This window comes from Hyaena hyaena, unplaced genomic scaffold (genome assembly GCF_003009895.1).
Source record: "Hyaena hyaena isolate Hyena2069 unplaced genomic scaffold, ASM300989v1 scaffold_4, whole genome shotgun sequence".
Lineage (NCBI taxonomy): Eukaryota > Metazoa > Chordata > Mammalia > Carnivora > Hyaenidae > Hyaena > Hyaena hyaena.
The window spans coordinates 5,516,330-5,529,178 of NW_024080636.1; the positions used below are offsets into that span (position 1 = coordinate 5,516,330).

Consider the following 12,849-nt stretch of genomic DNA (forward strand, 5'->3'; position numbering starts at 1 on the left):
CTAATCCATGAAGTGTGTATGTTGCCCCTAAGACATTTCTGTCTCATTCTGTACGTGTGCGTCTTCTTCCACTGTTAGCGTGTGGGCCTCAGGCTTGTGGCCTAGCTCCCGGCCACTTGAAACGTTGCACTTTGAATGAATGTTCTTCTGGAAAAATGTCTTGAGCTCTAAAAAGCTTAGTTAAGGATGCTCTTTACGACCACTTCTGCATATCTGGCTTGGAATGCCTGAATTTCCATTGTTGCAGTTTGAGGACTTACCCTGGTATGAAAATTGAGAATTTTGAATATATCCATTGTTACTAGAAATATTTCATATCAAAGTGGCCACCAGTTATTTTGAAGGCTGTGGAAGAAATGGAATACATGTTTAGCTTTTTGATTTTTTTATGAGCAACAGTGTGTTGGGGTCGTTACTGCGCTTCATTCGGTTATACTGAAATGTGTACTTTGTTAACTTTTTGGCTAAGTAGTTAAATACATTATGTCCGTAAATATATTTATTGCTTCCCCGCCCCTCTGACTGCTATAACCTCGGTGGTAAACCGTATCCTCTTTGGTTCCTAAGAGTGCTGATGGCCTTTGGCAGATAGGATTCAGACTTAATAATACGATACGATACGGTCTTTTTAAAAAGTTGTCACAGGGGTACTTTGAAGAAGGACGCTGGTAATCTGTGCCTCGGGGTCTCCCTAAGTTGGTCTTCGAGTTGAGTTGAGTGCATTGCTTGACGGTGAGGGTGTTTTCCTGGTAACGGGAGAGCTCTTACAGACGAGGTGATCAGGCCCCTGTGCCTTCCAGGCTGTTGGCACACGTTAAATAGAACGCATGACACGTCCCGTTGCTCTGGGTGATTTTAGCACTTAACCTTTTGAGTAAACAGTTTAATGTGTTTTCTGTTTATACCTGAACTTGTAGCTCAATTTCATGTCACCGTTAAAATGAAACTTAGAGAAAACCTGTATAGAGTAGGCCCTTCCCTTCAGTGGAGTAAATGAATCATTTCGATACATTTTTCAGAGGTAAGATTGGAGAAACCCACTTTGAGGGTTTTTATTCCCTTTTAGAGCTGCTAATGGAAAAATAGTCGGTGAGCCTCTTAAAACATTTTAATATTGCAGTGAATCCATAATTTGATAGAAAGAAGTGCTTTTGTGTGTAATATGTCTCTATTAGAGTCGATAAGGCCATGTGCATTTTACTGTGTTTCTAGTAACCACACTTTTTTCCTCCTTTTTTCGTAGGTTCTTGATTATTACAGACCATTTTCTGAAGAGCCCAGAATTGGTGAAAGCCATGTATGCCAAAATGAGCAATCAAGAAAGGTAACCCCCAGAGCCAGTGTGGCTTTGAGTATTTAGCACATGTGGAGCGGCCCGTGCGCATGACTGACGTGCCGTGGTTTCGTAGCTGGCACAGAACCCTAACACAGGCTTCTGGCTCAGGAATGGTTTTAAATGGGCCGTGTCGCGCTGCTGCCCGGCCTCAGTGGACGGTGGTTTCTGTGGGGCCCAGACCCGGGCTGATGGCAGCGCCGGTGACCGTCTGTTCGTCCTCCGGCAGGGCTCAGGGCCCCATAGGTGTTCCCACCAGGCTGGCACCACCCACCACCTCCCTGGCGCGGCAGTGGGAGGAGCGGTGCCCTCGGAGCATGCGGCCCCATGCCCCTGAGAGTCCCTCCTCGTGTGCCCCTGGCCGGGCCCTGCGCCCACAGGGGTTCGGTTTCCAGACACAGATGCGGAGGGGACGGCGGGCAGCGGTTTCCAGGCTGACCCGGGGCACGTGCTTGCCTTGCCTCGTGAAGACGAAAACGTCACCAAGAAGTCCCAGGTCCGACGAGCAGAACCTTTAGAAAATGTTAATCTTTTGCCTGCCGTCCCCATTTTTCTAATTGCTGTAGTTTGGGACTCTTCCCGTGTATTTGGCTTCTTCCCCGGTTCACTCTGTACGCTCCTCTGTTGTCTCGCCGGGCAGTATCTCTTTAATCTCTTCGAGGAGAAGTTTGTGCTTTTATTTTATTTATTTATTTATTTATTTATTTATTTAAAATGTTTTTATTCATTTCTAGGAGAGAGACAGCGTGAGCAGGGGAGGGTCAGAGAGAGAGGGAGTCACAGACTGAAACAGGCTCCAGGCTCTGAGCTGGCAGTCAGCACAGAGCCCGACGCGGGGCTCGAACCCACGAACCGCGAGATCATGACCTGAGTGAAAGTCGGACGCTTAACCGACTAAGCCACCCAGGCGCCCCAGAAGTTTGTGCTTTTAAAATAATCTCAAATGCCATGTTTATAAACCCAGTGCCCCCGCCCCACCGTGTGCATGCTTCTTTTGCAGAAAAAGAATTATTCGTAGTTTTTGACCTAAAATGTGTGGCACGAGGGACAGTGCTATAAATTAGGAAATGGCTTTGCAGTAAGGAATACCTGAGCATGAGGAGAATAATCCGGTTGAGTTGTATGGTTTTTTTTAATGTTTATTTATTTCTGAGAGAGAGAGACAGACTGTGAGCGGGGGAGGGGTAGGGAGAGAGGGACACAGAATCTGAAGCAGCTCCAGGCTCTGAGGTGTCAGCACAGAGCCCCATGCGGGGCTTGAACTCATGGACTGTGAGACCATGACCTGAGCTGAAGTCGTTCGTTTAACCGACTGAGCCACCCAGGTGCCCCTTGAACTGTATTTTAATATTCAATTTATATTCTCCATAGTCCTTTCTTTTTTTTTTAAATATAATATATTGTCAGATTGGCTTCCATACAACACCCAGTGCTCGTCCCGGCAAGTGCCCTCCTCAGTGCCCATCACCCACTTCCCTACCACGTTTCGGTCAGAAGATCAGTGTTTAGGCTGCTCCACTGCGTAACCAGGACGGTGTCAGACTCAATATTTCCCGTTTTTATTTAGAAAAATGTCGCAGCCCCTGCTCCTCTCAAGTGTTTGCCTGCACGTCACTGTGCTTTCATCTCCGCGTGTCCTTCATCGTACGTCGTATTGTGTCACGTACTCACGTGCCGCCTCGTGACAGTGCCCTTGGGCTGTTGGCCTGCAAGGGTGCAGATTTCGCCTCTGATTCTGGGGTGTCCACGTTTCTCAGACAGCACTTGGCACGTCATGGGCTACAGAAAAAGTTATTTGGATGAAAACATGAGGCGAATGGATTTTTTCTTTTAATGTTTATTTGTTTTTGGGGGGAGGGACAGGTGGGGGAGGGGCAGAGAGAGTGGGACAGACGATCCCAAGCAGCCTCTGCACTGACAGCCAAGAGCCCTACATGGGGCTCGATCTCACGAACCATGAGATGAACCTGAGCTGAAGTCGGATGCTTAACTGACTGAGACCCCCAAGCGCCCCGCGAATGAATGTTCTTGCTGTGGGAAGGTCTGTGCAGTGAGTACGCTTACTCATGCCATACTATCGGCTGAGTTGGAAACCCCAGGGTCCCCCCTCAGGCCTCTCTCCCCTTGCTGGGCCCCGGGTCAGTGGCCTTGCTGGGACACCTTCCCTGCATCTCGTGAGCTCTCTCTCATCACACCTCTGCTTTGCCCTTAACGTCCTCTTTGACTAGACCTTGGCTGTGGCCTTTTTAAAAATTGTGATAAAGGACAAATAACATCATAACATCGAGTGTAGCACTTTGATGGTGTTCACATGTGTAGTCTAGCAGTGCTGTGTACATGGACACTGTTGTGTGGCCAGCTTCCAGAACTTTCTTGTCTAGCAAAACTGAAGCTGTCCTCATTAACAGCTCCCCGTCTCCCCTCCCCCAGCCCCTGGCAGCCATAATCTGACTTTCTGTCCCTCTGATTTTGGTGACTGAGTGCCTTTTGTAAGTGGAATCTTTGTCCTGTTGTGACTGGCTTATCTCACTTATGATGATGTCCTTAAGGTTTATCTGTGTTGGGGCATGTGTCAGAATCTCCTCCGTGGTTTGTTTTAATTTTTTGAACATTTATTCGTTTTTGAGAGAGAGAGAGAGAGAGAGAGAGACAGAGCATGAGCTGGGGGGTATGATTGGGGGAGGGTCAGAGAGAGAGAGGGAGACACAGAATCCAAAGCAGGCTTCAGGCTCCGAGCTGTCAGCACAGAGCCCGACGCGGAGCTCGAACTCACAGACCACAGGTCTCTGAGTGGAAGTCGGATGCTTAACCAACTGAGCCAGGTGTCCCTCTCCGTCCTTTTTGAGGCCGAATCCTCTTCCGTTGTGTGGATGGACCACATTTTGTGGACACTTAGGTTCCCCCTGCCATTCAGCTCTTGTGACTCAGGCTGCCCTGATCGTGAGTGCATGGCAGCCTCAAGTCTGATTGTTCTGAGGTTTGTGTTTCTCCTTCCACGTTACCTGCCGTCCTGCCATTTCAGCGGCCGTGCGGCCTGTCCCAGGACGCAGCTGAAGTCCTGGCGTGGCTGTATGAGGCCCTGTGTGACGTAGCTTCATTCCCAAGCCCTGCCCCTTCCCTCCCGGTCACACGCTGTGGCGACCTGGACTCCTCTCAGTCCTTGAGGCCTTCCCTGTACTTTGTCTTTGCACATGTCCTTTGTCTTCCGGGACCGTCCTGGCCCCCGCCTCTCCTCCTGGTGAATGAAAGCTGACCCTCGAGCCCATGGGTGTGACCTGCCCAGGCCCGCTTATGTGCCGAGTTTTTCCAGTAAGCACAGGACTGAGGTCTGTGAATGTATTTCGCCTCTTCCTTATGACTTTCTTTTTTTTTTTTAATTTTTAATTTTTAACAATTTTTGTAGTTTTAAATCCTTTTTTTTATTATTATTAATCAGAGAGCACGAGTGAGAGAGGGGCAGGAGTGAGGAGAGGGAGGAAGGGAGAGAGAGAGAATCTATGCAGGCTATGTGCTCAGGATGGAGCCTGGCCCAGGGCTCAATCCCACAACACTGAGATCGTGATCTGAGCCAAAATCAAGAGTCAACACTCAACCAGTTGAGCCACCCAGGTGACCCCCAACGTTATGAGTTTCTAAATAGCATTTTCTTTTCTCTAGCTTACTTTATTGTAAGAATATAGTACAAAACCCATATAACATACGAAATATGTGTTAATCAACTTATGTTATTGGTAATGCTTTTGGTCAGTGGTGGGCTATTAGTAGTTAAGTGTTGGGGGAGTCGGAAGTGAAGCATGGATTTCTGACTGCATAGGGGGGTCAGTGCCCCTGTCCCCTATGTTGTTTAAGAGTCAGGTCCTTGTCAGAGCTTATCTGAGCTTTTTGTGGTGACCCACTTGGCCAGTTGGCTGAAGGTCCAGCTGCCTCATCGCCCATGGGGTCATTGCTGGTATGTGTAGGTGGGGGAGGTCGCAGGGAGGAGGGGAACTGGGGCTCAGCAGAGGCACTCTGTCTGTGGCTCTTGGGTTCCCTACAGCCTCCTTTTCAGGCAGTAATGGATAGTTCTGCACTTGGAGTTGTACATTTGCAGGTTAATAGGATGGAAAGGATGAGTGTTTTCTCAGCAGGGACAGGTAATGAATGCACGTCCCTCCTATGCATCTGGTTGGTGCTGGGTGCCACCTTTGTGAGGGTGCTGAGAACGTGTCATGTAGTTCCGGTGAGGAGCCCCCTTGAGAACCATGTGGGGACACGTGGTGCCTCCTCTGAATTGCCGGAGGAAGAGGAGTGCCCTGGCTGCGGCCCCGACCTGCTGCATCCCTGTGTCCTGTTGGGGTCAGGGCTGCTGGATTTAAAAATGTTTGAGGAGGGTCACCTCGGTGGCTCAGTCAGTTAAGTGTCTGACTTCGGCTCAGGTCATGATCTCACAGTTCGTGGGTTTGAGCCCCGCGTCAGGCTCTGTGCTGACAGCTCGGAGCCTGGAGCCTGTTTCAGATTCTGTGTCTCCCTCTCTCTCTAGCCCTCCTTCACTCATGCTCTTCTCTCTGTCTCAATAATAAATAAACATTAAAAAAAAAATTAAAAAAATAAAATAAAAATGTTTGAGGATCAGTCAGTAAAACAGGTGGTATGTTTATTAAGTGCATCCCAGTGGTCCCCCGGGCATCATGGTGACAGTGAGATACCGGCCTGGCCCTTGGCGTCGGCGGGTTTGGCCAGAAGGTGCTGGGCATGTTTTGCTGCCCTTTTCTAGTGCCGCTGCTTTGGGCTGTCACCTCGGTTGACTCCGAGCTGCTTGGTCAGAAGTTATGGGTACGGAGTCCCAGTCACTTCACGTGGCTGATTCAGCAGAAATGAGAGTGCGTTCACACGATTTTCTGGTCCCCCTTCCCACCGAATTGCACTATTCCCAGATTAAAACAGCTGCCCTTGGAAACCGCTTTTGCAGATTTCAGGCGTGTGATCTGTGTAGCAGAGAAACACACAGTGCAGTGGTCCTGTGGCTTTGGATACGTTGCCTCTGCTCGTGGGACTACGTTTCTTCTGTAGAATAGCGATCCGAGAGCAGCTGCCCCCTGACGTGGCCACAACTAATTGAAACATGTGACGAGTCCGTCGGTGCCTGGCGTGTGGTCCTCGCCGGTCAGTGAGTTGCTTCTGGGCCCCTGCTCCCGCTCCTCCTGCTCCTCCGCGTCCTTGACTTGACTTTCCCTCCAGGGAGCGCCGTGCAGCCTTCCACTTCATCCTCGAAAGACCCAGCGAGATGGAGCTATTCTTGCCATTTTCCACCCTGGGATCTGGGGCTTTGTAGGTTAAGGTGTTTACCCTGGGTTGCAAAGGTGGCTAGAGTGGTGTTCGGACCCAGTGCGTCTGATGCCAAGATTAGCGATCTTCCTGCCGCACAGGAGTCTCGTATGCCTGTCACTTAGTAAGGGACCAGCGAGGGTAATCCAGCCACGGCTTTGCGCCTGCATCTTGGTTATTAGCTTGTCCAGGTTAACCAAGGGTTGGGCCTACTGGCGCACCATGCAGCAGCCCGCTCCTGTGGGGCAGTCCAGGTGTAAGCCCCCTGTTCACCGGGGCCGCCAGTCCTGCGCTGACTTGCAGATATTTTATTTCCAGAATTAGAGAATATGATTATATGCCCTGCTCATAACACTCGCACCCTTACACCTTCCCTCTCCTTTGTGCCTCAGTCCAGTCCCCCCACAATCACCTTGCCCATTTCAGGGTGCTACAGGTGCGGCCATTAAAATCGTAGCCCATGTTCATCTAAGCATGGCTTTCAGATATAAATTTTCTATAGAATTTTTCCTTAAAATCCTTCCCATGTACATATATTGCTTTTTTTTTTTTTAAATGAAACGGGAATCCTGATTTTGAGCACAGACTGTGTAACTCTTTAATCAGAGGTGAAGCAGAAATAGAATGCTAATGACAGCCAGTGGTCAGGAGAGAAAATTACAGAAGCTTCAGTCTGCACTGAGGGGTGTGTCTGGTGACCCCAAGACACCCCAGTGAGGACTCCTGGGTCGAAGGAAGCGATGCTGTCACACTGATGTGTGACTTTAGAGAGCTAGTCTCTGATCTCTCACTTCTCCACCCTTCACCTCCGGGTGAGTAACCAAGTCAGTGAGTGAGTAGCACTTGTACGTTGTTATGTTTCCAGGGAAGTATCCGGTGGTCCCCCACGGCTGGTAGGAGTCAGGCCTCCCACATGACTTCCCTGTTCATGCAGTGCTTTCCAGCACACACGTTTTCTGGCTTAGAAATGGAGGGGCAAATGTAATGCACCGTTAAAACAAACGAGTTTGAAAAAAAAAAAAGTCTTACTCGAGCCCTAAGTCCCATGTGTGAGTCCTGCATTTGATGAGAGGATGGCTTTTGTTGGAGGCTAGAAGAAAGGGGAGTTGGACAGCCAGATGGGGCCTCAGGTTGGGACGGTCCCATATAAATGGCAGACGGAAGTGTTTGAGGCACTCCCTAGTAATGGGAGCCATTGAAGGTTTTTATTGACAGATAAAAGAAGTCAGATCATTTAATGAAGTGACATTGATTCTCAGGTGATATTTAAACTTGATTTGCATTTTTATATTTTGAACGTTCACTTTTTAAAAAATATACATATATTTTTATATTTATTTTTGAGATACAGAAAAACAGAGCACAAGTGGGGGAGGGGCAAAGAGAGGGAGACACAAAATCTGAAGCAGGTTCCAACCTCCAAGCTATCAGCACAGAGCCCGATGCGGGGCTCGATCTCACAAACTGTGAGATCATGCCTGAGCCGAAAGTCGGATACTTACCCGACTGAGCCACCCAGGTGCCCCTGAACATTCGTTTTTTAATTTTTTCCTTAAAATCGCTTACCTCTTCATCTGCTGGGCTGTCCCATGTTACCGTCACACAGTAGAGATGCCTCTCCTGAGCAGGGAGAGGCGTGAGGGGTGGGTGGGCTCCGGTGAGCCCGTGAAGAAGGCAGCGTCTGCGCTTACTGCTGCATCCAGCAGACCCCACTGCCAGGTCTCCCTCGGTGTGTCCCCTGGGACTCCAGGGCCTCGCTGCTGCCGGACGAGCTTGGGCACCACCCTGGGCCTGCCCTTGTAGCCTCGGACCTCACAGAGCTCCTTCAGGCTCTGCTCCTCCCGTTTCTGCTGTTTTGAGTCATAGTCCGCAAGGTGCCGAGTTCCCTGAAACGAGACCTCATGACTTGTCGTACCCAGGGGCCATTGTCATGCCTGCCCCGTTTAAAAAGAGTATTTTTAGTGCAGACGTCTGGGCCCCTTTTGGATCAGACCTAATAGGTGGCCTCCTCTCCAGCGTTCCCGGAAAGTCAACGTGCCTGGGGAAAGCAGAAAGCATGGCCTCACGGCCTGAGAGGACCCCGTTCAGTTGGAAAAGCTTCTGTGTGAATCAGGGAAGACAAAAATACCCCAATACTGAACTGTTGTTCTTTTGTACTCAGCTGAGAGGGTCATCTGGTTGATTTTGGATTAATAATTGCTATAAGAAATCTGAGGGTTTTGGGAGTTTTGAAAACTGGTAAGGTCTGTGTGTGATTTTTTTTTTCCCCCAGACGGATGATTTTTCCCGTCATTCGGCAAAAATACAGGAAGAGTTTGGTATAGTTTCATTTCAAACTTGAAACTTACAAGAGTAAACAATTCTCTATTTTGTTTGGTAAGAGTCGCACCATTCCTACTGTAAGTGAATTTCCCCCATTTGCTAAGCATTCCTATCCTTTCTGGTTGAGAAATCAATGAGAATTATACATAAAATCTCAAGTCACAGTGTGATTTGATGAAGCATCCTGCTTGGATTATGCTGGATAGATTGCCCTGTGTGTGATTTGTTTTCTTTCATCGAGAAGGAAAGAGTTTGTTGAATAGAAATACTTACAGGATAATTTAAGTGTTGATGTAAAATGGCATAGGTTTGGTCTTGAGATCTATGTCTTGGTAAACTAAAATAACGAAATCAACAAAGCCAGCCTTCAGCAGGGTGGCTAAGCGCGTGGCTGAGGCCTGTGGCCCAGGAGTGAGAGCTGGAACCCTGTGTTTGGATCCTGACACAGCTCGGCACCTGTGACACCAGGCGTGCGAATTGGCCTCATTGAGCCCTGTTCGCCATCCTTAGTGCAGGCAGTGACAGGGCCGTTTTCTCAGGTGTTGTTAGAGTAAATGGGATCATGTGTGTAAAACACTTGTTGGCCCAGGAGTGACCTGTGGATAGATGTGAGCCCCCTCAACTTTGCTGTTGTTGCCCTTGTAGACATGTCATAAAACTTACCCTGACAGCATTTTAGAAATACTGAATTAAGGGCTCACAGTAAAGGACATATAACGGGCTTGTTTCAGTAGCCACATCACATCATTGAAATCAAGATTTGAAAAAACAGGTAACTGATGAAGATTATTCACAAAAAATATTTTCCCTGGCTAGACATATAAACAGTAAGAACTTAAAAATGAAAACATCCTCTTAAAGTGCGCCCTATAAGTATTTTCAGCATGGTGCAATTTTCAGTATTACGTATTTACGTGAAAATCTTTTGCGTTTTACAGAGTTGCGTTGTTGGACCTCATCATCGCGAAAATCGTGGGTGACGAGCCACTGACCAAGGATGACATCCCGGTGTTCTTGAGCCACGCCGAGCTGATTGCAAGCACGTTTGTGGATCAGTGCAAGATGGTGCTGAAATTGACCTCAGAGCAGCACGCTGATGACGAGGTACAAGGACAGGCTCATAATCTTGGATGAGAGAGAGATGGGGAGATTTTCTGACCCAGCCAGGTCCTCTATGAGAATTCTCTTTTAAAAGCTTTAAAAAAATAGGGCGTAAATAACATACAGACTGAGTGCTTGTGCCCTGCCTCCAAATTCGTGTGTTGAAAGCCTGGTGGCCCACGTGGGGCCTTTGGGGGGTGTGGAGTCCTGAGGGTGGAGCCCTCATGAATGAGATTAGTGCCCTTATGAAGGAGACCCCAGGAGGGTCCCTTACCCCTGCCACCATGTGAGGACACAGTGCAGTCGGCCACCTGCAGTCCGGAAGGGGGCCTTCATCGGAACCCGGCCGTGCAGGCGCCCTGACCGTGGGACTTGGACGCTCCAGAACTGTGAGCCATAAATGTCGTTTCTAAGCCCCCCATCTGTGGTGTCCGTTACAGCGGGCCGTGTGGATGGATGGTGTCCTTGCTCTAGAACAGTTTGGAACGCAGGTAAGGGGAAACAATGCCCTTCTTCCTACCATCCAGAGGTAACGACCTGAAAAAATTTTTGGTTAACATATTTTTCTAGGCAGATAACAGCAAATATATGCACACGCACACGCACAAACATGTATTATGAACAAGGAAATCGTGGTGTGCTGTTTGTAAGTTTCTGTTTTTTCTTCTCCTGAGTGTAAGTTTTATGAGGGTACAAGTTTTGACTCTTACGTTAATGTTTATAGTACTGTGTACACAGTAGTCACTTAGTATTTGCTGAATGAAGAAACAGTACATCGTGAATGTCTTTAGAAAAGCCAGTGTAGCATTTCAGGCAAAGCATTTGCCATAGCTTGCCCAGCTGTTCAGTTGGGCGCTCAGGTGGTTCCTGCTTCTCTTCACTGTGTCAGGGCTCCAGTCCATCCCGTTATCTGTCATCAGGGCTCCAGTCCATCCCGTGCCCTGCCATCAGGGCTCTAGTACATGTCTTCACAGTTATGTCTTGGTACATTTTCCTGGTATTATCCTAGGAGTGAAATTGCTGGGTATAAGGGTGTATCCCGTTTTAAAGCTTTTGGGACACGTTTTTAAATTGCCTTCCAGAAAGTTTGTTTCTTCTGTCCTTGTAGGAGATTCCCGATCATGTACCACCCTGGTTAGCTTCTTCAAGTATTTTTATTTTTTTTTAATCCTCCTCAAGGAGGATCCTGCCCTGGATCACTGAATCTCTACTAAGGGGATGGAAGCTGGCTTATGTTGACCCTGCTTTCCTCCTCTTCACTTGAGAAATTCTCTTTATTTGTGTCTGTCCCATCTTCCTTCCTTTCCTTCTTAAAGTTAGAATGAGCCTTTCTCTGGAACATGACTCAACAGTAGAAGGGGCTGTGCTTGTCACACAGCAGCAGAGAGAGGAATCGCAGACCTGCCGCCTGCGGGCAGCCAGAGCCGCGGGCAAAACTTACTGATGTTAGAGCAGACAAGATGCCAGCAGGGGCTGCAGGTGCAGGGTGGGAGTGATTGTGGGGGACACGAGGGAACGTTCTGGGTGATAGAAAGGTTGTATCCAGCTGTGCACATCGACACAGGTCTGTACCGGACACTCAGGATGGGTGCGTTCTTATTGTGTCGTCTGTACCTCAGCACCTCTGCTGGCTGGGCAGTGGTGGGTGGGCGGGGCTGCCCTTCCGCAGGCCCACCCACCCTGTGACCGTAGCGTTTCCAGGAGTGTGTGTGACGCCACGAACCTGTCGGTTACCCTTGTAACCATCGGCCGTCATTATGACCCTTCCACTGCGGCAGCAGATCTCCTTCTTGGGGAATATTCTGGTTTTCAAGGCTACTTTGCTATCAGTTTTCCACACCGTGTCCCGTAGACCATGTTCACTCTCGCTGTTGAAGCTGTTATTCTCGTTCTCATTTCTGTGATAAAAGAGGGCAAATCTCTACTTCCTGCTGCCTTTCCCTTCTGGAGACGGATTTGCCTCTGTTTCCAGCAGGAGGAGCAGTGAGCTGTGCTTCCATAAAGGTTTACAGATCAGTTCTCCAGGCGGCAGGGCACTTGTATTCGTACTACAGGCCGTTCCAATGTTATCATAAGAAATAGACTGATGGAATGATTCTTTTTTATTTTTCAATTTTTGGGGTTTTTTGAGCGAGCGAGTGTGGGGGAGGGACAGAGAGAGAGAGGGAGGCACAGAATCCCAAGCAGGCTCCAGGCCCTGAGCAGTCAGCACAGAGCCCGACACAGGGCTCGGACCCGTGAACCATGAGATCATGACCTGAGCCGAAGTCGGACGCTCAACCGACTGAGCCACCCAGGCGCCCCAGTGGAACTTTATATTGAGGAAAATTTGTGTATTTCTTTCAAACAGTTTAATTTCTAAGATGGGAGGAATTATATTAAAAGAACTTTATTTTAAGTTTATTTTGAGAGTGAGCAAGTAGGGGAGGGGCAGAGAAAGAGAGCGAGAGTGAGAGAGAATCCCAAGCAGGCTCCACGCTGTCAGACAGAGCCTGATGCAGGGCTGGGACTTATGAACTGTGAGACCATGACCTGAACCACAACTAGGAGTCAGACCAGCATAGCCACCCACATGCCCCCGTTTTCGTTTGAACACTATCCTGTCTTCCTTCTTTTTGTCTTAAAGCTAGAAAGGTTAGAATGGTTCTTTCCCCAGCGGTTCACTTTTTAAAAATTCATTAACCTCTATCCTCCTCACTTGGGCACATTACCGTATATGTGTTCTCCTTTAAGTTAGAAGCTTTTAAAGAAGCCACAGTAGTTTTTAAGGAGACCTCCGACCTCAGTAT

At 48.6% G+C, this 12,849-nt stretch overlaps 1 protein-coding gene across 1 annotated transcript in view; it reads left to right on the plus strand.

Annotated features, from left to right (window-relative positions):
• Positions 1-12,849, plus strand: part of ATXN10 (ataxin 10) — a 158,910-nt gene that overhangs the window by 48,313 nt on the left and 97,748 nt on the right. Inside the window, exons 6-7 of the mRNA XM_039235034.1 lie at positions 1,244-1,324; positions 9,898-10,063. Coding sequence (XP_039090965.1) covers positions 1,244-1,324; positions 9,898-10,063 — 247 coding nt within the window. The remainder of the gene's footprint in view (positions 1-1,243; positions 1,325-9,897; positions 10,064-12,849) is intronic.